Source organism: Dicentrarchus labrax, unplaced genomic scaffold, assembly GCF_905237075.1.
Source record: "Dicentrarchus labrax unplaced genomic scaffold, dlabrax2021, whole genome shotgun sequence".
NCBI lineage: Eukaryota > Metazoa > Chordata > Actinopteri > Moronidae > Dicentrarchus > Dicentrarchus labrax.
In genome coordinates this window covers 7,267,174-7,292,019 of record NW_026136704.1, presented here as the reverse complement: position 1 = coordinate 7,292,019, position 24,846 = coordinate 7,267,174, and the positions used below count along the sequence as shown (strand labels likewise).

The 24,846-nt window shown below is 39.8% G+C and overlaps 1 protein-coding gene across 7 annotated transcripts in view; it reads right to left on the bottom strand.

The window, feature by feature from the left end:
* The window catches only part of usp2a (ubiquitin specific peptidase 2a), a 44,320-nt gene that overhangs the window by 4,865 nt on the left and 14,609 nt on the right, over positions 1 to 24,846 (bottom strand). For 5 of the 7 annotated variants that reach the window (XM_051397577.1, XM_051397581.1, XM_051397578.1 and 2 more), the window contains 6 exons: positions 3,961 to 4,011; positions 2,398 to 2,521; positions 1,943 to 2,054; positions 1,699 to 1,809; positions 476 to 540; positions 193 to 296 (listed from right to left, as the gene is read on the bottom strand). In XM_051397577.1, the coding sequence (XP_051253537.1) occupies positions 193 to 296; positions 476 to 540; positions 1,699 to 1,809; positions 1,943 to 2,054; positions 2,398 to 2,521; positions 3,961 to 4,011 (567 nt within the window). Of the gene's footprint in view, positions 1 to 192; positions 297 to 475; positions 541 to 1,698; positions 1,810 to 1,942; positions 2,055 to 2,397; positions 2,522 to 3,960; positions 4,012 to 15,540; positions 16,108 to 24,846 lie in introns of those variants that run through there. The other 2 variants (XM_051397582.1, XM_051397583.1) reach the window with 1 other exon arrangement.

The following is a 24,846-nucleotide window of genomic DNA, read 5'->3' as shown; positions in this document are numbered from 1 at the left end:
ATTAGCATGCACACAAACAAACCACACACACCACACACATAAAGCAAAGCACATACAGAGACAGGGAGGAAACCAAAAGCTCATGTTAGGAGCTGTGGACAGATGTTTACTATTTTCAGCTCCAATTTGGAGACCATTCAGAGGATGACCAACATCCAGCTGTCTATGTGACACCTGTGTGTGTTTCCTAACCTTGGCGATAGGTAGAGAGAGATCCCAAAAAGGGTCGAAGACAGTGGAGCAGAACCCGCAGTGGCTACAGGTCAGAGAGCTCTTCAGCTGCCCTACGAACAGGTCTAAAGGAGTGGGGAAAGATTACATGAAAAAAAACTATTATTACTTAAAAAGGTACGAAAATATATCTATTGTATTCTTCTTTATGCTAATCATTTGACAATTCCATCTTTGTTTTCAGACTAGACATAAGTTTGTTGTGTAAAACAAATATCAGCTATAAACCTATAAATCCACTTACCAACTATCTTACTGTCTTCTCTCTCTAAATATTTACTCCACATCTTCTTCCCTTTCTCTTCATCCCTGAACATGGAGACACAGAACACATATTAGACTGTTATCCATCCAAGATGGACAAGACATACTGATGAAAACACTCTGTTCTGGTTCAGTAAAAGGGCTGATAACGTAATGGGTAACAGCAGAGAACAGACACCATTTAGTGACCTGACCTACTTAAGTATAGGTGGCAGAATATGGGAATAAGGGATTAAAAAGACACTTTTCTACCCTGACACACATTTTCAAGCTGGAAATAAATAAATGTCTGCATTGTTTTTGAATGGACCCGTTTTGAGAGTAATACTTGAAAGTTGCAGAGATTAACTCTGACCCTTAAACAAGCTATGGTTAGATAACTGATAATTATGTCCAAGAAGAATTGGAGCATTAAGCTGATCTGGGCCCCAGAGAGGCAACAACTCGACCCAGGAGCTGAAACTGTTGTTAATTGAAAGCTTCATAAAGCTTAATGGTTCATGTTGCCTTGGCCTGGGCGTATACCATACATAACACATACAAGGCTTTTACTATGGCATGGATGTTTTTCCATTATTGTTTTCAAATGTGCCTCATTCTGCTCTTTCCTGTTGATCTTTAACCACTCAGAAAGGTTATTCGTGGTTATAAAACATCAATACAACATTCCTAGTGTCACCCAAACACATTCCTCAGTTTAGGATTCACTTTTCAAGATGCTAATTCAGCAATTTCATAATGTTTCTGTCTATTTCGAGGTACATCAGATCTGCTGATCCTGGCTACTGGTAGGAAACGTCCATTTGGTCAAATATGTGAACACAGCAAGCATGAAGAGGTGCATATGTTTATTGAGACTGGGATGTCTACATGACTGTGAGTTTGTATTGTAGTAACTATTCTGAACTTCTTAAATCTTGACCCTGACAAGTACCCTACCTATATTATAAAATAGAACAAACATTACAACTAACACTGAAGCTAACACAAACTGAACTAAAACTAAACATTTTTAAACAATAAAAATTTAACTGAAACGAACAAACTCATTCTCGAAACAAAAACAAAAAACAGAAGAAAAATAAAAACTAATGAAAAATCCCCAACTGTAATAACTCTGGTGCAGACAGATGTCAGTGGACGTACACACACACACACACACACACACACACACACTGTCTGTCTGTCAGGCAGGTTACTTACGGCAGGTGGTCAAAGTCCTCTACAGTGCCTCTCGGCCTGACGGTGACCCTGTTGACCTCGTTGTGCAGGCCGTCCAGGAGGAAACGCAGGAACTCCTGAGCATCCTGTTGGCTGCAAGACACAGAAACAAGTCAGTCAGAAGCAGAAATATCAGATGTTACTGCATTGGGACATATCTCTGCAGTTATATCATTATCAGACAGGGGCCACGGTAAGTGCTGCTAAAGGATGTAAGGCAGCTTACTTGTATCCCACAAATCTGGGAGCGTATCTCTGGATCTGAGTTTTGAATTCAGACGGGCTAACCGCCTCACTGCTGGACGACGTCCACATGGTCTGTATGAGCTTGGCAAATTCTACCAGGACAGAAACACTCAAGTTACTCACACACTGGGACATAAATGCACTTTGTGAATTCTACAAATGTAACAGTGTATTCAGGTGAATGGTGAACTGAACTCATTTTCTCATCCTGTGTCAGATTTTGTAAATCCCAAACACTTAGAAGACCTAGAAAAACATCCTCAGTGTCTCTGTAGGCCTACAAAACAAGAACCAGTTTGCCTCCTTTCCTAACACGTGTTCTGAAAGATGCAAATCTAATCCAGAGGCAAAGAGACAAACGAGTGTGTTACTTCCGAGCTGCTGGAAGAGGTGTTTGTTTTGGACTCTAGGGGGCCTGTGTGACACGTCTCTCACCTTCCATGAGGGCTGTGTTGGTGCGGCTGTTGTTGTTAAGGTCTCTGCGGTGCGAGTTGTGCAGGCAGTAGTCTCGCAGGCTGTGTGTGTTGCTGAGACACTGCAGAATACTGTTCATGAAACACTGCAAGGAAAAACATCACCAACAGTTTGATTCTCGTACAGATGAAATAACATCAAGCTCCATCCTTCCTCATTCACTGATGACTGTCATTTGCTTAAAAATCTCCCTTTGCACTTCAACAGAATTAACAGTTGTCTTGTAAACTGTCATATTTAATTTTCTTTGTCACATACTCAATAAAATATCTGATCTATAGAAATATCTACATATTTCTTTTGACATACATGGTTTACATTGTTAAAAGCTGACACAATCAACCAATATCCTTACAATCCCATTATAAATATGAATTGTCACTGTTTGACCTGCTTGTTCCCTTTATAACTCTTTATAACCCTTTATAAAGTCTGGCAATTAAAGCAACTGTTCATCACATTCTTGCCGATAGTTAGATGAGACGATTGCTGCCATTTCCATGTCTGTACAGTAAATATGAAGCTGCAGGACTGTTTCTTGGCTTAGCACTGTAACTTCTTGGAGTCTTCGCTGGTTGCCTGGTAACCTCACTGTGAGGCTCCAAGAAGTCACTACACCAATCTAAGAACTAGTCCTGCACACAACCTCCCATAAAACCACAATGTGCTGTTTTTAGACTTTACTTCTTGTGTGACTAAAAAACAAGAAGATGTTTCTCCCTGTTTACAGTCTTTATGCTGAACTAAGCTAAGTGGCTACTGACTCCAACCTCATATTTACAGTTCATTCATACTCATCAAACTCTCGGCAAGAAAGCAAAGAACCTTATCTCCTAAAAAGGGTGACTTTTAGATAGAGAGATGTACAATATGTGATCAAAATTTATATAGTATGGTGCAGTAAGAAGTATGTGTTTTAGATCTGATTTTTAAAAGCTTATAAGTTAAGGTGAAAGACCCCGGGTATGATTACTGGGTATAAAGAAGTATCACATGCAGACATGTTGTCACGGACAGTGCTGTGTATATACACTGCTCCCATCATGTGTCCACATGAGACACGTGCAAATTGGTGAGATCAAACCAGTCAGAGAGAGAGAGAACGAGTCCTCTCTGGTCCATAGTTCAGAGCTCTCTGATTACGTTACTGTACACACACACACACACACACACACACACACACACACACACACACACACACACACACTCATACCCCCCCACACACACACACTGACAGCTACACACACACACACCACAGCACACACTGACAGCTACACACACACACACCACAGCACACATCGTTTATTTTTGGGAGCCGTCCTTCTGCCTGTTGCCTGGTAGATACATGCTCTGCTGGACCACCACTCTTGTGTGGACTCCACCTGATATCAACAAACTGCTATCAGTGTAACCAACGGGATTATGGGAATTTAGAGAGAGCTTCTCCCTCCCTCCTAGTAAAGAATAAGATGCCACTATTTCTAGACAGATGTAATTAGATGTATATGTGGCTGCTGTACTTACAGTATTTCCTAGGTTCTTTAGTCCCACAAGGCCTTGGGCACTCTTTGAATTCTGAAAGACAAAAGACACAATATTTAAGGCATGAAAACTAGATTTATGTATTTAAATTCACCCAATAACAAAGAAATGTTAATCTGGTCAAAACATATTCTTCCAGCCATAATTAGGTTGCGTGTATTTATTGTTGTCTTTGGTGTACTGCTGTACATATGGTTTTGTTGGTATGTATTGTATTTAAGTTGACTACGGCTGTGTGTAGCACTCCATAAGCCAAATTTCCCACGGGTACAATAAAGTATATCTAATCTAATAATTAACAGTGAAAACCTTTAAATGTACCAAGCCTGGTTTTTATTCCAGAAGCCATAAGACATGTGAACAGTAAAAATCTACAACTTTAAACAGAGAGAGTGTTGCATTATGGTGTGTGATTAACTTGTTCCTGTGTATGAATAATACCAAAACTTTTAGTCTTTGTCTGCAGTGTTGATCAGTAAGATTGATCAGTAAGAGGGGAAACATTTTTTTCAACTGATCTGAAATACATAAAAGTCCAAATAGAATCTGTGATGCATACTTGCAAGTAGTGACTTCTGTTTTAATGAGAGACTTCCAGGACAAACCCCAGAGTACTGATGGGTACTGCTTTTATCTAGCTGTGACTAGAGTGTAGTCACAGAGTTAGGTTTTGGTGAGGCATTACCCCCCTTAATAACTTGTAAAGTAAACAATCTGTAGCACATACATCACTACATTTCTGATTACTGAAAGATAAAGAATGAATTAAAAAAACATAACAGAAAGATATTCTCATATAAATACTGAAATCACTGATTGTTCAACCACCGGATACATATATTCAGCACTATGTTGTTCCTTCAGGCTGTATTTGTACCTTAATGATATCCCAAGGAAGCTTGAGAAAGAGCAACATATGACAAAGATGTGATCTATGTACACTTTGCGGTTGAATCTGTGTGCTGTGTCCGTCTAGGAATGACAAGATAGGAGGCTTTTCTTGGTGAGCATTATTTTTAGAGAGGAACTTGTTTTTGTTATCTCGTAGTCAGTTCCTCTCCTGGTAATCACTCCCAGATGGCAAAGATCTGATCAACAACAGTAGATAACACGGAATCACCGCACCTTAAGGAGTTTCTGCACTGTAGCTTTTACTGTCGCACATTCTCAGGGCATCAAACCATGAAACACTGCACACACATTTTATCTCAGTGAAACAGATGGCGCAGCATATTATCATCATTTCAAAATCTTAAAATGGTACAAAATGCTTTGCAGAACTTATGACATCGCTTGCTGCTGTTAAATTTCATTATATAAGTTGAGTGGTTATATAATTGAGTAGCTGGAGGAAGAACTAACAAAGAACACGGGGGTGGATAAGGAATGCACTTGTGCCCTCGACTAAGGAGCAGAGGCTGCAGACAATTATGCTTTAGAAAACATAAGCTGTGCCAAATTTAATTCATTTTTCACATCATTCTATCCACCAGCGTCACTGAGCCAACTTCATGCCCTGTCAAAGGGCACATCATATCGGCCATGTTATTTAATTTTTTTGTAATTGTGATATTTCACAAGCTATTTCAAGATCAAACTACTGCCAAAAAATTTGTCGCAACCCTCATAATACAGTATTTATAGAGTGATCGGCTTCAGTTTTAATATAAAAACAAGCTGACTAGTGGCCAAGCAGAGAAGCTAACAGCATCGTAACTTGAGCTTGTATTTTCTAGGCAGAGAGCAACTCTGCAGGGCCGGCAGCTTAAAACCAGTCACCTGATCTCACTGGCAGTTGAAATCTATCTTACCCACATGCCCCTGTTCCCCCTTACCTGTGGTGAAGCTGGGGCACACTCACTGAGAGCACTATGTATCAGGACCACCATGAAAGCTGTCCAAATCCAAGGCGAGGCTACAGTCATTTAACTGTTCACTAGCTATATCAAACAGAGCGTGTAAAGATGAAGGGGAATTGGTTTTTAAAGTGTTAAAGCCCTAATTAGGGAAAAGGGACTGTATATAAAAAGTGGTTGTGATAACTTGTGATCTTAGTATGAGTGTGTTCCTACCAAAGTCCTCATCTCCTGGTTTGTAGTTAGATGATGTAAATAGCATACAATGCATGCTAGAGAGGTTGGACCCAGCTCATGCATACTGAGTCGTGTGGTCAGCAGCCTCACCACACCCCACATGTGACCTGACAACCAGCACTGTTCAAAAGGACACAGACTCATCATAAAGTGCGACTGACCACAGTCTGTACACTTGATGACCTCGCTGACCCAAAGGAGTAGTCTTCTGTGATCACACCATTCAAAAAGGTAATCTAATAGTCTAATAGTCTCAGAAGGTGTCATGTGAGTGTGCTGGGAAACTCTCTGTATTGTTACAGAATCCTCATCCTGCTGTGCATCAACATGAATTACAGGGTTGGGCTGATCTGGAGATGAGGTGAGGGAGATGAGGTGATATTAGGCTAAACATCATTTCTGTTGAGCAAAATGTTTAATATGAAGCTGTGAGATGAGTAAAAGCGGGTGGCCATAGTGTATGGATCAACATAACGTAGCAGCTCTATTTTTGGTCCCCACCAACTCCAGAGGGAAATATCTGTCTCCAGCTGCTGTATGTTCCACTGTGTTCACCAGGTAACTGCTGCCTTAGTCTTAGTCTGCTGTTTGGTGATTTTGGTGATTGGCTTTTCCTAAGTCCTGCCCCTTTTTGCTCTGTGCTCCAACAGTTGAGCGAGCCTCGGTCGGAACCGTGGTCAACTTTCTCCTTTCCTGTACTGAGATATGCTATGTGCTGATGTTTAACTAACATTGCCTTTATCTTTTAACCATCTTCAAAATGTGGTTGTTTTTTCAACATAGATAGGCCTAGCACATAGCATATCTAAGAACAGGAAAGGAGAAAGTTGACTGAGGTTCTGACCAAGACTTGCTCCATAGTCAGTGGAGCTCAGAGGGAAAAGGGGAGGGGCTTATCAAGGGCCAATTCTTTGTGGGTCACTATGAGCAATAATTAATATAAAGATAATAACATTTTGTTTCTACACGGAAGATCTTCAGCTGCATCGCAGGTTTGGACAAAGGACACTGAATGTGACAGCAGATATCAAAGCGAGTAGTCCTGTCCTCCTGCTGTTAGCCTTCTGGAGGTACACATAATTGGGAGCATGTTCGTTTGTTCATCAGTAACGTGAGCCTGCAGCTTATCTAGTTATGAGCACTGATAGAGGAAGGGCTTTTTACTATTATATAAACAACCTCTGCCGTCTGTCTCTTATTCAGGAGAGAGAGGCAGTACAGTATGCGCAAGGGAAAAAATCTACAGCTTAATTAACTATGGCTTATCTAAATCCTCCTTTCTGTAAATTCCACTGTAGTGAATGGAACACTTTATTTGCCACGACCATATAACATAAATACACAAACAGACACTTCCTGTTGTGTGACAAGCTCCACTAACTCAGTGATGCAGAACGCAGGACAAATCCTCTCTGGTCACCTCAAATTTTATTTCATGACAGAGACGCACACACACACACACACACACACACACACACACACACACACACACACACACACACACACACACACACACACACCTCTTGTCCCCACCGTTGGAATGTGTATGTCTGACTTTGCTGCACTCTGCTGAGTAATGCCACGGCCAGTCCCAAAAATAGCAGCTTTGCTTTTAATAACGCCTGCTTGTCCACTCGCAATTGGCTGATCCTTCGGCCAGCCTGGCTAACGTCACGGCGATGAAACAACGCGCCGGCTCTGTCTCCGTAGCAACGCTATTCTTATTTTTTTTTGCGGGATGGAAAGTTAGAGGACATGGTGACATCACGGTGACGAGGCTAAGCGTGAAGGGAGTGTGTGTGACTCAGTGTGTGAGAGAGTTGAGAGTGTGAAGAATTGGGAGTGAATGACTTGGAGCAGATGTGACTTTTAGACTCATTATCCCACGTCAACAGAAAGATTGATTCAGTTTTGAAATCAAAATTCCTCGTCCTTAAAAGAAGCCTTCAAAGCTTCATGGGGCACTAAAACTCTCCACTAAAAGCCACAGTAATGACAAATTTTTTTTGGTGAGTTAACAGCTCCTTAGGGCAGCTTTTATTGCAGCTTTTACAAACTGTTGAGGAAAATCTCCCACAGCACACTGAAGGGAATCGATTATGGGGATAATGGTTACTACATCAGGAAGCAATGGTCAGGGATGAGCATTGTTTATACTGGAAGGAAATGACAACAAAATTTAAAAAATGACATTATTTGTAAAATAGCAATCTATTGTGTATAAATGAAATGATTTGTCTCTTATTTATTCCTACTACCTCTACTCATTTGCCAGCCACTGTGTAAACTGCAATTATAATCTAAGTCATTAAGTCCTCATTTCTAAAGCGGTGTGTCGAACAGGATTCTTTAATGTATGTGTGACGATCCATGAAATACTAGCTCAAGCTCTGATCCCAGCCTGTAGCATGACTATAATGACAGCTAATTCCGTTATGCAAATTCTGCTGTGATTCCTCTGTATAAGTGTGTATGTGGGATTAAAGTCATGTACTAACAGTAAAGCTGGACCAGTGTAACATTTTCAATGACTAAGGACGGAATGATGTAATTCATGACTGATCAGTAAGCACCATAGCTGCTTCACTCATAGCACGCTCCATTATCAAGAGATATGATATGTTGTTTATGAGCCATGCCGTATCCTCTTAGTGTGATTTCTGATTAATGCATTTAAGTGAAACTATTGCTGTTGATAAAACAATAGCGATATATATTGCTACTGTTTAATTACCCAGGCCTAAAGATGTTTTTACTGTATTTTAACTTAAAGATAAATATCAAAGATCTGAAACCAAGTTTTCAGGGGTCTTAAAGTCAACACTACATATTCCAAAGGCTCTTTCATACTCTTATCCAGTAACAGTTAGCCTGGGACCTTCAAATCACCATCCCACCAAGTACCATCTTAATGTTATGTGAACTAAATATGACCATTCAGACACCACCACTAGAACCAAAACGCTGAAGATCCTGTGACTGCAGTGTCACATGCTCCTGGGATACATTCCCACCATTTTTCTCGCATTTCTACAACTGACTACTTCCCTACGGTGTAAAATACTAAAATTACTATTAAAAAAAATCCTATATATGTTGAATGAAACTGTTAAAAGATCTTTCAACAACAACAAAAAAGCAAAAGCAGAAAGATTTCTGTTCTGTTCTTGTGAATGTAACCCATAGCAAATGCAGCTACTGATTACTGATTATTTATCATGGATCACTTCAAATTCAGGTATTTAACAATAATAATATGGACTAATAATTATATCACTGCCTCATGTGACAAATTCATTCATCATTGGATCTGTGTTTTCACATGCAGTTATCCATCAGTTTTTAAAGCAGCCAGAAGAATCACTGTGTGCTAGAAAATCAGTTTTGCTTTTTGGTGGAGGAAGAGATGAAAGGTTGGGAAAACTAAAGAGAGGGGAGGAGTAGAGAGGGATAAATCAAACCAACAGTCACAAGAGGGAACATACATTAACTGTTCATATTCCCAGTGGTTCCATGTGAGTGGACTGATACGCACTGTACACAAAAGAGGCAGCCCAGGGGGATAACTTTGCATAAATGCTCTATTCATAAATGTCAGGAGCAGCTCGGGCAACTAGCGAGCTACTTTTGAAACCCTACTCTTTTGAGGCTAAAAAGCATGGCGAACAGAGAGGCCCCATTAAAAAGCATTCCACCGGCCAGGTTGAACTGCTTCCTAAAGCCGGGAATAAGAGACAGCGGAAATGTCCCTTTGGCGGGTACCCAGCTGGGTGGAAAGTAAAATCTGTCCATCCACTGTGCTCAATTAATTCAAAGATGTGGGACTGCTGGTCTGAGGGATGGAGGGTGGTGTTGGAGCAGAGGAAATGGGTCAAAGCAAGGTGAGGAGCCTGGAAGAAATGGATAATCCCTGATTAAGCTTTGCTTTCTAGAGTGACTTCCTAGGAAAACAACAAAGAGGACAACAACAAACTATATTAAGAAAGAGAAAAAGAGAGATTGAAATTCTGCATTTGTGCTCCTTAGACAGAAATCTTGCCACTCAATGAACTTTGGCCCCCAGCAGGGAGGTTAAACTGTCATAGCACGCATTCTGTGTTTACATCATACATAATCTAAGGAATGTAAAGTGTAATAAATGCCTTTCAAATGCCTTCAGCGCGGGACATCAGCTGATATTGATCAGAAGGTGACAACAAAAACGACAGGCTCCACTGACTGAAAGCTTTTTAAGGCCACATTCCTGTCATAAGGAAATAACTGTGAGGGAACGATGAATTTAGTGTGTTCATGCATTTGTCTGACGCCATCACAACGCTGATTAAAGGTATTTTTCTTCTTGATACCCTCGCACTTGATTAGTACAGTTTGTGAGACCCAATTGCCCTTGACTGTTTCATGAAGAAGATTCCCACATTTATTTATTATTGACATCTGAATTCAGGAAGGTTTTCTAATGTGAAAGCTGAGGCGAACATCATTTCTAAATGAGAAGCTCCAATCTATTGTCTTTTGTGTATGATGTGAATGCAGCATTAAAGGTACCCTGTGGAGTTTTTGACCACTGGTAGCACTACGGAGCACTGATTTTATAGGTGGGTCTCCATTTTGTTTGTTTGTGCAAACACACATAAAAACACAACTTTTTGTGGTTTACAATGAAGACTCTCTTAATTGCTAATTTAACAGAAAGGTTTCAGCAGAAGTGTCTGAATGATTTAGAACTCTGAATCCTATGCTAAAAAACTTTTAATGCATTGGCTGGTAAAATGTAATGTATTGTGAATTTGGGGACGTATTAGTTGCTAGGGCCAGTGGACAAAACATTTCTTCCTGTTTAAACTGAAGTAAAGTGAATATTAGACCTAACATTTTAAAGAGACTACCTTTAAACAACCTACTGCACGCACTTGTTGCTGCAGCAGCCTCTTAGTAATCTTAACTGTGTGGAGACTGGACACGGTGTGGAAAAACAACGAGCCCAAAGTACAAGTGATATAGCCCAATGAAATTCCAGAGGGGAGCTTATTCCAATCTATAAATGAGTGCACAGGAACATTCTGGTGATCTCTGTACCATTTGTGAATTGTCTATGAATTTTAACTACAGAGAATGCAGAGTTTGGTCAATTAAAAAACAGAAATGTGTGGACAGCTATACTATATATACAATATAATAATATTTTGGATTGAGACTGCTGATACTTCTACCAAGACCAATATCTTTAAATGACATTAGAAGTGGGGAATACCGATCATCGACTCTTCATATAGTGTCATGTAGTATGTTTTGGAAAAATCTGTGTAGAAAAAGGATGAAATAGCAAGCTAGTAATGTCTGCTTTTTGAATCAAGCAAATTAAATACCTGGCAAAGCAGGTATCTCATTACATTGACTGAAACATCATAGAAACATCTAATATTGCCATAAAGCATTCCTGCTCATTGAGCTTAACTGATCCAGAGAAATTAAATGGATAGATAAGATGCTATAAACAGTATAAATATTTACAGACATATACTTATCATAGACATATTTATATTATCTTATACTATGTACCGCAATATTGTCCAACACATCATTCAATTCTCAGAATTACAACGATTTTAAAACGCCGCTTTTCAATCATCACTGGACAATAAAACGCTCCAGTGAAACAAAATGTTAAAACACTATATCCATGCACAACCTGGGAACTCAAAAAGATGATTTAAAATCAATGTGGATGAATAATATCTATGTGCAGTATCAATGCTCTAATAATATGCCTCCGACACCAAAGCAATAACAAGTGACAACCCCCCCCCGCTCTGCTTGTGTCTCTGGGGCTGTAAACTAAACTTCACACTACCAGCAGCAGGATGCCTGGGTCCACCTGGCAGTGCAGAACGCCAACTGCTGATTGGCTGGCATACCAGCGTGAGAGAGCGAGCAGCAGAACAGTCTGTTCTGACCTGTCTCTCTATTTGGCAGATCATCATAAACAATCTCTCTCTCACTCCCTGTGAGCTACCTCTCTTGTCACTGTCCAGCTTCTCCCATGTGAGCAGAAGTGACACTTTCACGCTCACACACTAGCTTATGTGTGTGCGAGTGCGCACACACTCACGTTGGCACCTGATAGGGAAAGAGAGACTATTTATTTCTCTCTTCTAAAAAGCATGCAGAGGGATGAAATCAGTCATCAGAGCTTGCCTTGCCAGTGTTCGGTGAGGATCTCATTCACACACGCTTACATGCAAACAAGTAAACAGTGAGATCCTCTTACTGAGAAGAATGGCTGTCTTTCAGAGAAATACACATAAATATAGCCTATGATCCTATGAACTGGCCCCTTGGTTGCATTTCATTGGATCAAAGACTGTGAGAAGACACTCTCCACATGCCGTCTTCACCCACCGGGGGTGTCACACTAGGATCCAATATTGTATAGATAACAGCCTGAGAACATGTGACCATAAAGCCATGCATTTGCTTCTTATGTAACAGCTCTTGCCATCTTCACACATCTCCACTGGTATGCATGTCTCTACCAGGAAGAAAACTCAGCCTCAGTAACAGAAACGTTAACTACTAGCTAACAGACTGGTGTTTATATTATACTGAAGCCTCAGCCCCGGGGCCTGTGTCTCATCCAGCATACTACAGTGGAAGATCACACCACAGGCAATGACAAATAGACGGAAAATAACCAAATACTAATGTGTAACACCTCAGAATTGTATACTGTATAAATACCACACATGATATCCTCATATGAAAGATCTACTGCCAAGTTACTCCCACTGAAGTTGGTGCCAGTATGGTAAACTCAGGCTCTTGTCTTTGGTATGAAGAAATCACAACGGGTAGCATTCCATCTCTGAGAAGACTTATAACAAACTACAGACAAGAATCATAAGTGAATAAGCAAAATTTAAATCAAGTCTGAACATGAATTTATTGATGATCATTTTATGATGGACAACATGTGTTTTTCCACATATAAATTATTATTGTTATTATATTATTCAATTCAATTCAAATAAATTTTACAGCGTCAAATCATAACAGAAGTTATCTCAGGACACTTTTTTAAAATAGAGCATTGTCAAATTATTGTCATTATAAATTAAAAAGTTGGTTATTTTTAGCCATACCAGTTAGCCCTCCAGTTTATAAAACATTCAAAATAGTGAAAAGTGCACAAGTTTCAAATGTATTGTTTTTGTCTGACAATTTTCAGCACAAAGTTGAATTTGCTTAATATAATGCATGACAGCGTAACACAGTTCACTGCAAAGGATGCTAATTTAACATACATCCACTGTATCACATATGCTGAAAACATTAATAACAAACAACAAATTCATTTTGTTCTATTGAATGTAACCATATTGCTAAACTTACAGACATTATTTATTGATAAATGACTTAAATGATTAATCAATGATTAGAGTTATTGGCAAATGATTTTCTGTCAATCATCTAATCGATTCATCATTTAAGCATTGGCTTTAATACTACTGAGCAATTGTAGAGGAGCGTTTAAAGCAACCTTTAACCTTACAGCTGTCAGTGCTGGTGTGCTGTGAGCCTGCTGTGCAGAAACATGTGCATGATCACAGAGAACCACACACACACACACACACACACACTGATGTAAGTTCACTAGTACACACACTATCAGGCTCAACTTTACATATGCAATCACTAAAGAGAAAGACAGAGCACCATTCTTTGCCATGCATGCGGTGGTCTGCAGGGAGGGAGGGAGTAGAGGACAGATGATGAGCAAGAGCGGAAGGAGAAGGACAGGACAGGAGGAGCAGGTGGACGGTGACAACAAAACAGAAAGCGTGCCAAGCTGCCAGGCCTGGCCAGCACTAAAGTGTATTCTAATGTGATTTCTCATTACATAACAGAAGCTGGCACACAGCAGCTCCATTCCACGCTGTAGCTTGGAAACATACACACATATACAAACACACACACAACTGCAGCACCAAGACTCTGGTGATCACAAACTAAAAAGAGCTGTTCCTGTTTATCTTCTTATATTAAGACGAATGCTGACAAGTAGGTCTTTATATCTTATGTCACCCAACAATGCATGTGTAATTTTAACCTACAATCTACATGAGGTGTGAAGAGTCTCGACAGCTTTAAGCCAAAGAATACACACCTTTTCTCCAGCTGGCAGTGGGCTACAGGCTAACCACTGGACCCATTTCCAACCTCATCAGTACACTGTTTAGGATATTGGTTTGCTGCAATGAGTCGAACACTTCTGAAATCATTTATGCAGTGAATATATTTTTATAGTTTTTTGTTCATTTTTTACTCTTAATTACAGAAATTATTCCAGTGTGGGAGGACTTAACTCAGTGTAAAATGTAGAGTAAAATCAGCCTCCCCTTACTTCTTGGCTTTTGGATTTCTGGAGAATTGTAATGGTATTATAAATTATACATTATTACAATAATTTCACACAGGGAAAATCCTTATATACCTCTAACCTGTGAAGATATATGAACTTGTAAACAATTTCAGCACAAAACATCAACGGTAACTTCCAATTAAAGAGACTGCCATCATGTCTTTATGGAAAGCCAATGATTCTCTGTACATTGTGTACTTAGACCTACATTTATGTGTATATGTGTCCATATGGAAACAGCCAGAGGCAGCATTCATATCCTAGATATTTTTTAGTGCATAAAGAAAGCCCTGTCACAATGGGTTATGTCTTTATTCATTTCCATTAAAGCCTACAGTGGGATATGCAAGAGCAGTATAGTAAGAGCAGCTGTAGTGTATGAGGGGGATTAAACGGTGGTTATATAACCAGTGACCTGTCAGTGCAGGCCTACTGATCCTGGTACAGCGGAGTACAGCGGCTTAAAAGAGCGGCTTACCTCTGAAAATGACTCACTTCAACGTTCAACTGACATCATCTTTGACAAGATACATAACGCTGTCAGTGAAATAACCATCTGTGCCCTCTTTATAATGACCAAAGCCCATATTTCTGCCTGCAAGGAACCATAGAAGTCTCTTACAAAACCTGTGAACCGTAGTCCCAATTCTTGTTCACAGTTACACAGTAAGCTCGTATAACATGAAATATAACCTTTCAAACTGTATAAAGTAATGAGCTTTTCATAAATTCAGCATATTACAGCACATAAAGCAGCACTTTAATGTTTCTTATTTGTACTGTACGTTTACAGCGCTTGTTACCACCCACCGAGTACTGTGGTGACAGAAGATAGTGGATACCACACACGCACATATTCCTGAACACTGATACCTGCTATTTGGTATATTATACATGCCTCATTTCATAGTTAATGCCAGCCAATTCACAGAGCATGTTAACATGTAATAACGCGATATAAACATTAAATAGGCTGATTCATCAATGGAGTTTGGTGTGACGTCCTCTCTGAAGCAGAGATCACGGACCGCGGCGGGCACCATTTCTTACCTTGGCTTGGTTTATGAGGAGCCCTACGAAAGTTGACACCAGCACCGAGCCGGACATGCTGCCTTTTCTCCGCATCTCCTGCTTCAGGAACGGGAAAGCAGCCGCCGGTGGCTCCTCAGGTACGGTCACCGTGTACGACTGTCGCATGCTCGGCATGCTGGTGAACGAATGAAGCCGACGACCGGGTGCGAGTTATTCAGACTCGAAGCGTTGCTGAGCGCTCGTGCTCTTTTGTTGTTCAGTCGTTTCCTTTTGCAGGAAGGCGATATGTAGATGTCTCAGTCCGTTTCTGATAGGCTCCCTGCCTGTTGTCATTCATTCATTCATATAACGGCACCAAGCTCACAAATCACGCCGAACAGAAGACCTGTGGCTTTCCCTTTAAATCACTCTACGCACTGTGAAATAGCCTACGGGAAGCGATAAAGCACGAGTGAAACCGATAAAAAAAGAGTACAGTGACTAAAGAGCTACTGGCTGCTGTATCATTCCACGCAGGTGTCCGGACTGTAGAGTGGCTCTGTAAATGGTGATAACCGTATATTGTGTTCCCACTCCGTTTCACAGGACTGGAGGTCCGCCTCTTTTGGCTCGGGTAAAAGTCGGCCTACAACAAACGTCAGCGACCGCCTCCAGCCGTGCTGTCTACGTCAGAGTCCATCCTTCTCCACACCGCTGGAGCAATCTGAAGGACTAATGCTGTGCTCCAAGGAGACTACTCATCTCCATAATGACCATCGTGACAGAAAACTAACCTAAATCGTCCCAGTCATCGCTCATATGCCACAATATATTGCTATTAAATGCCATCTAACAGCATGGAAATAGCCACAAATGGCACACTGCTGTATAAATGTGACAACAGGGGTGTGCATTTACTAGTCTGACCTAGTGGTTCTAAAATTAGATTGTGCAGTTCTAAAAAGGGTGTTTAACGAGGTTCTGGTGATTCACTAGCAACACAAACAATCAGTTTTATTAGTAATTAGTTTCACTGTCACAATAAGAGGGTGAAGAAGAAGGGCTGCTGCAATTCTAGATTTAACCAGCATTACCCTAGTGCCGACAGCTACACTTGTAGTGTGTTAAATGGACCTGTACTTGTATAGCGCCTTTCTAGTCTTCCGACCACTCAAAGCGCTTTTACACTATGTTCACTCACACAGTGATTGCAAACTCCCATCAAACAGAAACTACCTCATTCATACACATTCACACACCGATGACAGCATCAGGAGCAATTTGGGGTTCAGTATCTTGCTCAAGGATACTTCGAGATGCAGCAGGAGGAGCCAGGGATCGAACCAACAACCTTCCAATTAGTGACCCGCGCTACCTCTGAGCCACAGCTTGTCAGATTGTCAATGGGTAAAAGCAACAATAAAGATCCTCCATGTGGGGTCTCTGGTAAAACATCAAATAGGGTTCATAATTAGCAGCCAATGATTTCTTCTAAGATATTGTTGTTACCTTACGTAAAAGTAAGTACGTAAAGCTCACACATCCATTTCACACTGCACAGTGTTCAACACAGTAAAGTGTTACAAAATCCTTTTAAATATGACCAATCATAAATGATGACTAAGGCCTGCATTTATTAATTTTAATCTTTATCTTAAACATGCATTCATTGTTTTTGGGCAGCAGAAACAAGCTGTGAATACAAAACGGACATATTATCACCTTTTCAGTTAATATGATAAAGTTGTTAGCATGTAGTAGATTATTTATGTACCCAGCAGTTATGGAAACTACACTGATTAGACTGAACCTAAATAAAGTTGCAGGCCAGAAAAACAAAACAGTCAGCTGAACTGCTCCATAGAGCTGGGTGATGGAGTACACTTAAAGGTTGAGTATCCACTTATTTCTCAATGCTTTACTCAGAAATGAGTAATAGGGAATAATGAGCACTGATAGGGATAATTCTTGCATCAATCAAAATAACAGACGGCTAAATAAAGACATGACACCAGTGGCAACAACTAAAAAAATATTGAATTTTGAGGGACATAACGATAACTTGTTGTTTCCTCTCAGTGCTAGAACAAAATAATCTCTCTCTCTTTAAACACATCTTGTTTCTTGCTAGAGCACCCGGAAGCAAAAATTGGACAACATACAGGTGTTGCATCAGTGTTTTTTAATTCAGTGACCACGGTCATGTGACAGGTGAATCCGGCTGAGCCAGGAGCACTTGGCAATGTGCTGTTATATCCGTTTTTAGTAAATGAGGGATATATTTCCACATTTCGGATAGTCCAAAATAAAACTCCTGAGGAAATATTAGGTGGAGCATGTTATGGTACTGCTGATGGTTACACAAGGCTGTTGACTACAAGCATGACGCTGTTATAGGTCTTGATGACAAATGGTCTGAGACTGGGCGTTTTAGCCATTTTTAAAGAGAAAGTAATGCAGTTAACTGGTAAGAAAGACAACAGAACATGCTGTACTTCACCTCCTGCTTACGGGCAGCGCAGTTCAGGGTCACCAAATTACCAAACTGTCAAAATTATGTAAAAACAGTGGCAGCCCTGCTATCTGTCCTGTCTTGTCATGAAAGTCGGCCCTTTGTTTCCTTTACCTTAAAGTAACAGCTACTGACCATGTCAACACATGAATTTCGGATATGTTAGAGGCGCTATTTTAAAAGAGGTGCAACATGTCCTCAGTAGCAATCTCATGACCCAGGCTCAAGCATGTGTACACAACAAATAGCCAAGGAGTACATTCCATCACCAGGCTAAACTGTGTGTGTGTGTGTGTGTGTGTGTGTGTGTGTGTATGTGTGTGTCTGAATGTCTAAATCCTTGAGGTGGAAAACTACAATGTGAGAGAAGGGGGCAAAGAGTCAATGTTTGCTTTCTGATATCTGATGCAAAGAGCTAAGCAGTCTCCCCTTAATAAAAATGGGACAAAAGTAGTCTCTGAGCAATGTTATCTAGGAGAAGTCAGAGTACAATTACCTAGGGATAGCTGTTCTATTCCCTAAGCTAAATTAGGCACATTAGACTGACAATCTCAAGTGTTTAAATTTAACCTAGGTGCAACCGACTCCTTTGGAGGGCAATTAAAACAATTCGCTGTTGTTGATGGCAGACCTGCGCCCTTCTTTCACATTCCTACAAGGTACATAGCATTCTTTTACTTGCTAGCACTGATGCTAAATGCTGACGTCACCTTATTCATAGTATGCGGGAGAGTTCAGGAGATTATGTGGGAGAGTTCCAGAACAGAATGAAGCCTTGTGTCAATGTTCCAGAACAGAATGAAGTCTTCTGTACAGTCACAGTAAGCTGGATATCAGGTCAAGTCTGAATGAAGTTGGCTATAAAATTATTAAGCTTGCAAGATGAACAAGCTATTCCTGGGTCTAACTGACTTTTATAGTTAATTAGACTAGATATCTGATCAGTTCATTATTAGGACTAGGTCTAAATCAGAGGTTTTCAGACTCTGACACTGTGGGCCCGACCTCAGACAAAACTGGGACAACTGACTGTGTTCAGATTTTACTGAATTATGACCCCTTCAACTCTCCTGTACCCCCCGGGAGGCAATCCTCTGGTCTAAATGAATAGAATAAAACATGGATAAATGCAATTTACATTTTTATTGGCAACCTCAAGGTTCATTTACTTTTCCTGGAGCTTTCATCTATATACAATGTATAAATATTTACACATTTCATAACCAAAGTTCCATACTTAGGTCAGTAGATGACAGCTGAGAAAGTTCCCACTGATGATGAAGACGATAAAAAGTAGTTGAAAGCCCTGAAAAGAGCTATTAAGTGGACAGTTAAGATTATTTTGTCAAACTACTATTTTTAATGTCAAGAATGAACTTCAAATATTTCCATTATGGCTAGGAGCAAAGAAAACAAAAACAAGGTGTGATGTAGGTGTGACTGGGTTTCGCCTGCATTAATGCAACCATTGTATCAGACTGTGGTAGTGAAGTGAAAGCTGACCCACAAAGCAAAGCTCTTGATTCATCCACCCTCGAGTAAAATTATGAGCTTTGGGTAGTGACCCAAAGTGGATTAGATAGGAGTCCTAAGCTGTTGGCTAGACTCATTGTGCACAAGTGGGTAGCCATTTACACCTCCGGTTCCCTCAGTCAGTAGGTTTTTGGTTAGATGCCTGAAATGAGGTCGGTGGTTAGCACAAGCTTTAGAGGTGTTCATGTTTTGTTCCACAACATAAAATATACCAGTAAATACCCCACCTGTGAATTTTGAAGCTTATATGCGTCTTGGAGATATGGAGACTTATCTACTCACCAGTCCACCTTTACAGCCTTGTTGTGTTATCGTGCTCTTGCAAACTATTCTAACTCAATCTTTCCAACTTGTATATTTTAATTATATGATTTAAAGGTCCAGTGTGTAACATTTAGGAGGATTTATTAGTGGGAATATAATATATAAAATAATATAATATTCCTAGGTATGTTTTCATCAATGTATAATCACCTGAAAATAAGAATAATTGGTCCACCATTTCAACTGCTATGCTTCTACAGTAGCTCAGAAGGGACACACCAAACACTGGCTCTAGATAGGGTCATTTTTCGGGGCCACCCTAGTTTCTCTTTCGCTCTTAGAAGGGGAGGGTGAAGCGAGAGAGTTGCAAATCTGCAACTACACAGCAAGATGCTACACTAATTACAAGTTTAGTGGTGGTAACATTGAAGTCATGCCACTGTGGTGTAGTTCCTTTTTTTTTTCTCCCTTTGCTCTTTACTTCTGGTGACATGTGTTCAGATTTGTAATTCATTTTCACTAATACAGTATTCTATTGACAGCGGTTTTAGTGTTTAAGTGCCACTCACTGACAGACAAACCCTCAAGCAGATCCATAACTGAGCTACTTAATATAATTAGCTTATTAGCTAGTGAACAAAGTAAAGCTCCAAATCGTACCAGACTGTGTGGTTTTTTTTTTTTTTAAATCAAACCATAAGCTGTCTGGCCAAGGCGGTGAACTGAGAGTCTGACAGTCTAAACATAGTGTTGACTCAACAGAAAGTCTAGACACAAAGCCTGAGCAGAGTAACTTGGGACAAAACCAATGCCGCTTTCACTCGGGCACGCCAACCTGAACTTACTGTGGCTGTTTGTTTGTTGGAGCCAAAGAACAAAGGTGTGAAAAGTGTAAGGTTGTTATTGTCTTTACAACGGGCTGGCTCCAAATTCAAGGTGAGGTAACAGTGTACCATGTCTCGGGTTTATAAGTCACACATAGCTCCCAAAAACTTATGAAGTTTGGATAGTCATAAACAGGGTTGGACTGAGTTTGAAGCCAACAATCAGATAGGCTGTAAACAAGCCAACAGTTTGGTCAGATTATCTAAAACCAAATTATTTGGAGGTAGAACTCAAAGTGAATGAAGCTGTAAAGGTAATACATCATTCATTGCAAAACCATGGCAAAGTTTGGGTAACAATTGTACTCCTCTCTTCCAAATAAGTTTGACTGACCTGAAAGTGTGTTTACAACTTGAATGGTCATCTGAAAGCCCAAGTTTCTGGCACTATTGGACCTATGTGATTTCTCTACATGTTTTTGTTGAGTACAATGTTAGAAACAATGGCCAGAGCTAAATGAATTTTAGTTTTCTTCTAAACTTGGTTGGTAAAGCATAGCTGTAAATCTGGTGCTTCTAAAATAATAGAAATGCTTACATCATGTGTTTTTTTTCTCATGAGTGTCCTGGTCTGATTTGAATATCATGCATGAGAAACAGGGAAAACAAGAACAATAGTCATGTTAACCAGCTTGCCTTACTCATAAACATGGCACAAGATGAACAGGACCATGTGGCACCAGCAGCTGCTATTTTTGTGTTGTAAGCTGGGACTGGGTTTAATAATAATGCTATTTCGAGACACCCTTCAACAGCCTCATAAGTGAGTTCAAACATTCATATTACAACAACCAGTGCTGTAATATGAACTAGTTATAACAGAGAACTAGTGTTAATTGAAGTCTAGTCATTCTGTACGACTGGTATTATCACGTTCACTGGATACTGGGAAACTGGAAAAACTAGAACAGCAAACAAATTCAAACTGAGGTCACATTGTACATGTTGAGCGTGGTGAGTATGTGGAGGGAGAATTGGAGAATTCTTGTCTAACATATTTGGCAACTCTATCAACAATCAAACTAAAGCTGTGTTGAATCAAACGTTGGGAGGACAATGAGGAGGTGATTATTATCATGGGAAAATAGGGAGCAACTGGGAGCCGATCAAACTGGGGTTGAGGGATATATAGCCCAAACTGTTTATATACCAAACAAGACCAATGAGTAGTACTGGTTATGGAAAGACATTTCAATGTTTATGGAGTAATTTAACTGTGTAGATCAGAGTTTTCCAAAGACTGAGACTGAGACCTCTCCTCAGAAAAAGCTTGTAAGTTTACTTCTAAAGTCTACTTCATTTTGCTCAATTCCTGGAGGCCTATGTGATCATGATTCTATTATTTGATCCAACAGACACTTAACAATTGAGCAAAGATCGCCTAACACTGCTGTTTGACATAACTTCAGACTACAGCAAATAAAAAGGTATTAGTGTATTAGTACATTCGGACTCTGGATAAGTGGGAAAACAGTAAAAATCTACAAAACGACTGTATTTTTTAACTTTCTTTTTAACCAAATCACACACTAAAGTCAGACTTTTTCACATCCATTCACTGAGCCTTCTCTGAAACACTTTGGAGGCCCCAAGGGAGGCCCACCTCCCAGTTTGAAAACCTCTGGTGTGAATCATATTATTTTAGCTGTGCATTTTTTGCATTTCAACATCTGTGCATCTGTTTCAAAATATTATGGGGTAACATTGTGTCAAGAAGTGGGACAGGGATATATAGAGACAGCTTAATACACACCATCTTGGAATTTCACTGATACAGATATCAAACATCAACATTTTAATATCTTGAAATGTTGGATTCATGAGTGCATCTTTAACTAAGAATATAGTAGTAGTATAATATTGAAAAATTATATTATATAATAGCAAAATTGATGGTTTTAGTTTGTCAAAGGTAAATATGTTTTATTTATTCACTTGAATACGTCACCATAGGCCCTGGCAACTTGACATGAGCATTTATTTTTATTGCTGGCACTTATTTTCTTGATCAAACTATTCATCATTTGATCAAGAAAATAACAAATACATTTATTTAGTTGCAGCCCAAATAATAAGCATTTCTAAATATATGCTAAAATGATTTCTGGGTTGATGGTGAGGTCTTATAGTCAGTATCAATAAAAGAAAGATTCCCTCCTCCTGTCTCCCTGAAGGACACAACAACAAAGCACCATTCACTGCCATCTGACCTAATGTGACCTGATGAGAGGTCACTAAGTGGTCATAAGAGCTGTCATTCTGACACTCATCAGTCATGAGATCATTCCTGACGCTTTCCCCCAAAATGTCTCAGCCAACATGAACACACACCCACACACATATCTTTGACACATGTCATTCTCTTGCTTGGAGGTATGTTTGCTGATAAGTAAAGAACTGCTGATTAATGAATGGAGTTTATGTACTGGTACCATCACACAGCATATCCATAGGATTATTTTGTTCTCCTGAAGAATCCATTGATTACTGTTCTGATTGGTGCATTCATTGTTTAGTCTATAAAATGTATAAGATAATGACAAATAATCATCAAATTTGAGTCGTTTTACTTGAAAGAATAGTTTGATAAGATCGCTCTCATGTCTGTATGTTAAATATGTAGCTAGAGTCAATCGCCAGTTAGATTAGCTTAGCATAAAAACTGGAAACATGGGGACACAGCAAGCCTGGCTCTGTAAAAATGTAAAAAAATATCTTCCTAGCAGCACCTCTAAAGGTCACTAATTAAAACCTTCCATCTTGTTTGTTTAATCCGTACAAAAACCAAAGTGCAAAAACAATCTGCCAGTCTCTGCTGGTTGCCTGGCAACTGCCCATGCAACGGCACATACCACCCATAAAACGATGATGATGAAATTATTACTTGATTAACAAAGTGACAAATACATGTCAATCAACTAATCTATTTAAAGTGAGATTATGTAATTTTTTAAAGAAGATATACAACATTCTTACTTACAAGCAACTTACTCTCACAAGCAAGAAGGTAAATTCATAAACAATAAAAGACACACTTTTACCGATACAGCCTACTTGGTCTGGTATGACCAGTAGCTTATGGTGGCTAATGTTAGCAAACCATAGACAGATATTCCTGTAGACAGTACCTAACTGAGTCAATTGTCACTTGTGGCCACAGTGGTTGCTGTTTAGCAAAAGTTACAGTTTTGCTTCAGCTGTCTAAATGTCTCAGTACTATACATCACCATTGTGAAAACATAATGCAATATCAAACTCAGAATGCTCACTGAGGCTGGTGTCTGCAGACTTTGCTCTAAAATGTTTATCAGTGCTTCCCTGGGGGAAGAGGGTGATTAAACGTGCCCGGAGCAACAGAGGTCTGGGGTTAATTAACAGTACAAATAGCCCAGCTGGTGACATCCAGTTAAAGCCCTCTACTTCTCAGTCCGTGCATGATGGATAGGTGTTGATTACTTGATAGGTTAAATGAGAATAGAAGTCAAGTTCAAGCTTGCCGATTTCCACTGCAGGAAAGGGTCAGCTATACTTCATGATGCTATGAGTTACTGACCTGATATTGATACATGGATGTTAGTTCATTGCCCATGGTCCCCACAAACAGTCTCAATGTGCTTCACAGTTATGAACTACAAGCTCATAGTACAATAAAATTAGTTTTTTTTTGCAAGCAACAATGAATTCTTTCATCCAGTGTTCAGATTTTAGTTTTAGTACAGCCCCCCTCAGTAGTCTCATGATAAAGATATCTTCATCTTTGACTCAGGAGATCTGAGGATTCTGTAATGTGTAGGTTGTGTTAGGTCACATTAATTGAGCATAGCGTTAGTTCAGGCAGGGCACGAAGTCAGGCTTAGCTTTCAGTTACAGCTATATCATACGAGCACAGCTAGTCATAAACATACATCAGCTGATTCCTCTAAGCTTCCCATTGGATACCATACACAGTCAGCTGACAGCTCACCTGATTTCCTCAAGCATCCAATTGGCAAACATCATGCATGGCGCCTTATTTAAGCTGCTTTAGCCTTCCTGCCTATCTCTGCTGCTCCTCTACAAGCCTTTTGCACCCACCTCCACCCCAGCTCCTCCTTTTTATGTTGTTTCTAATTAATCAATGTCATTTTCTGATTGCCATTGATGCTTGCTCTG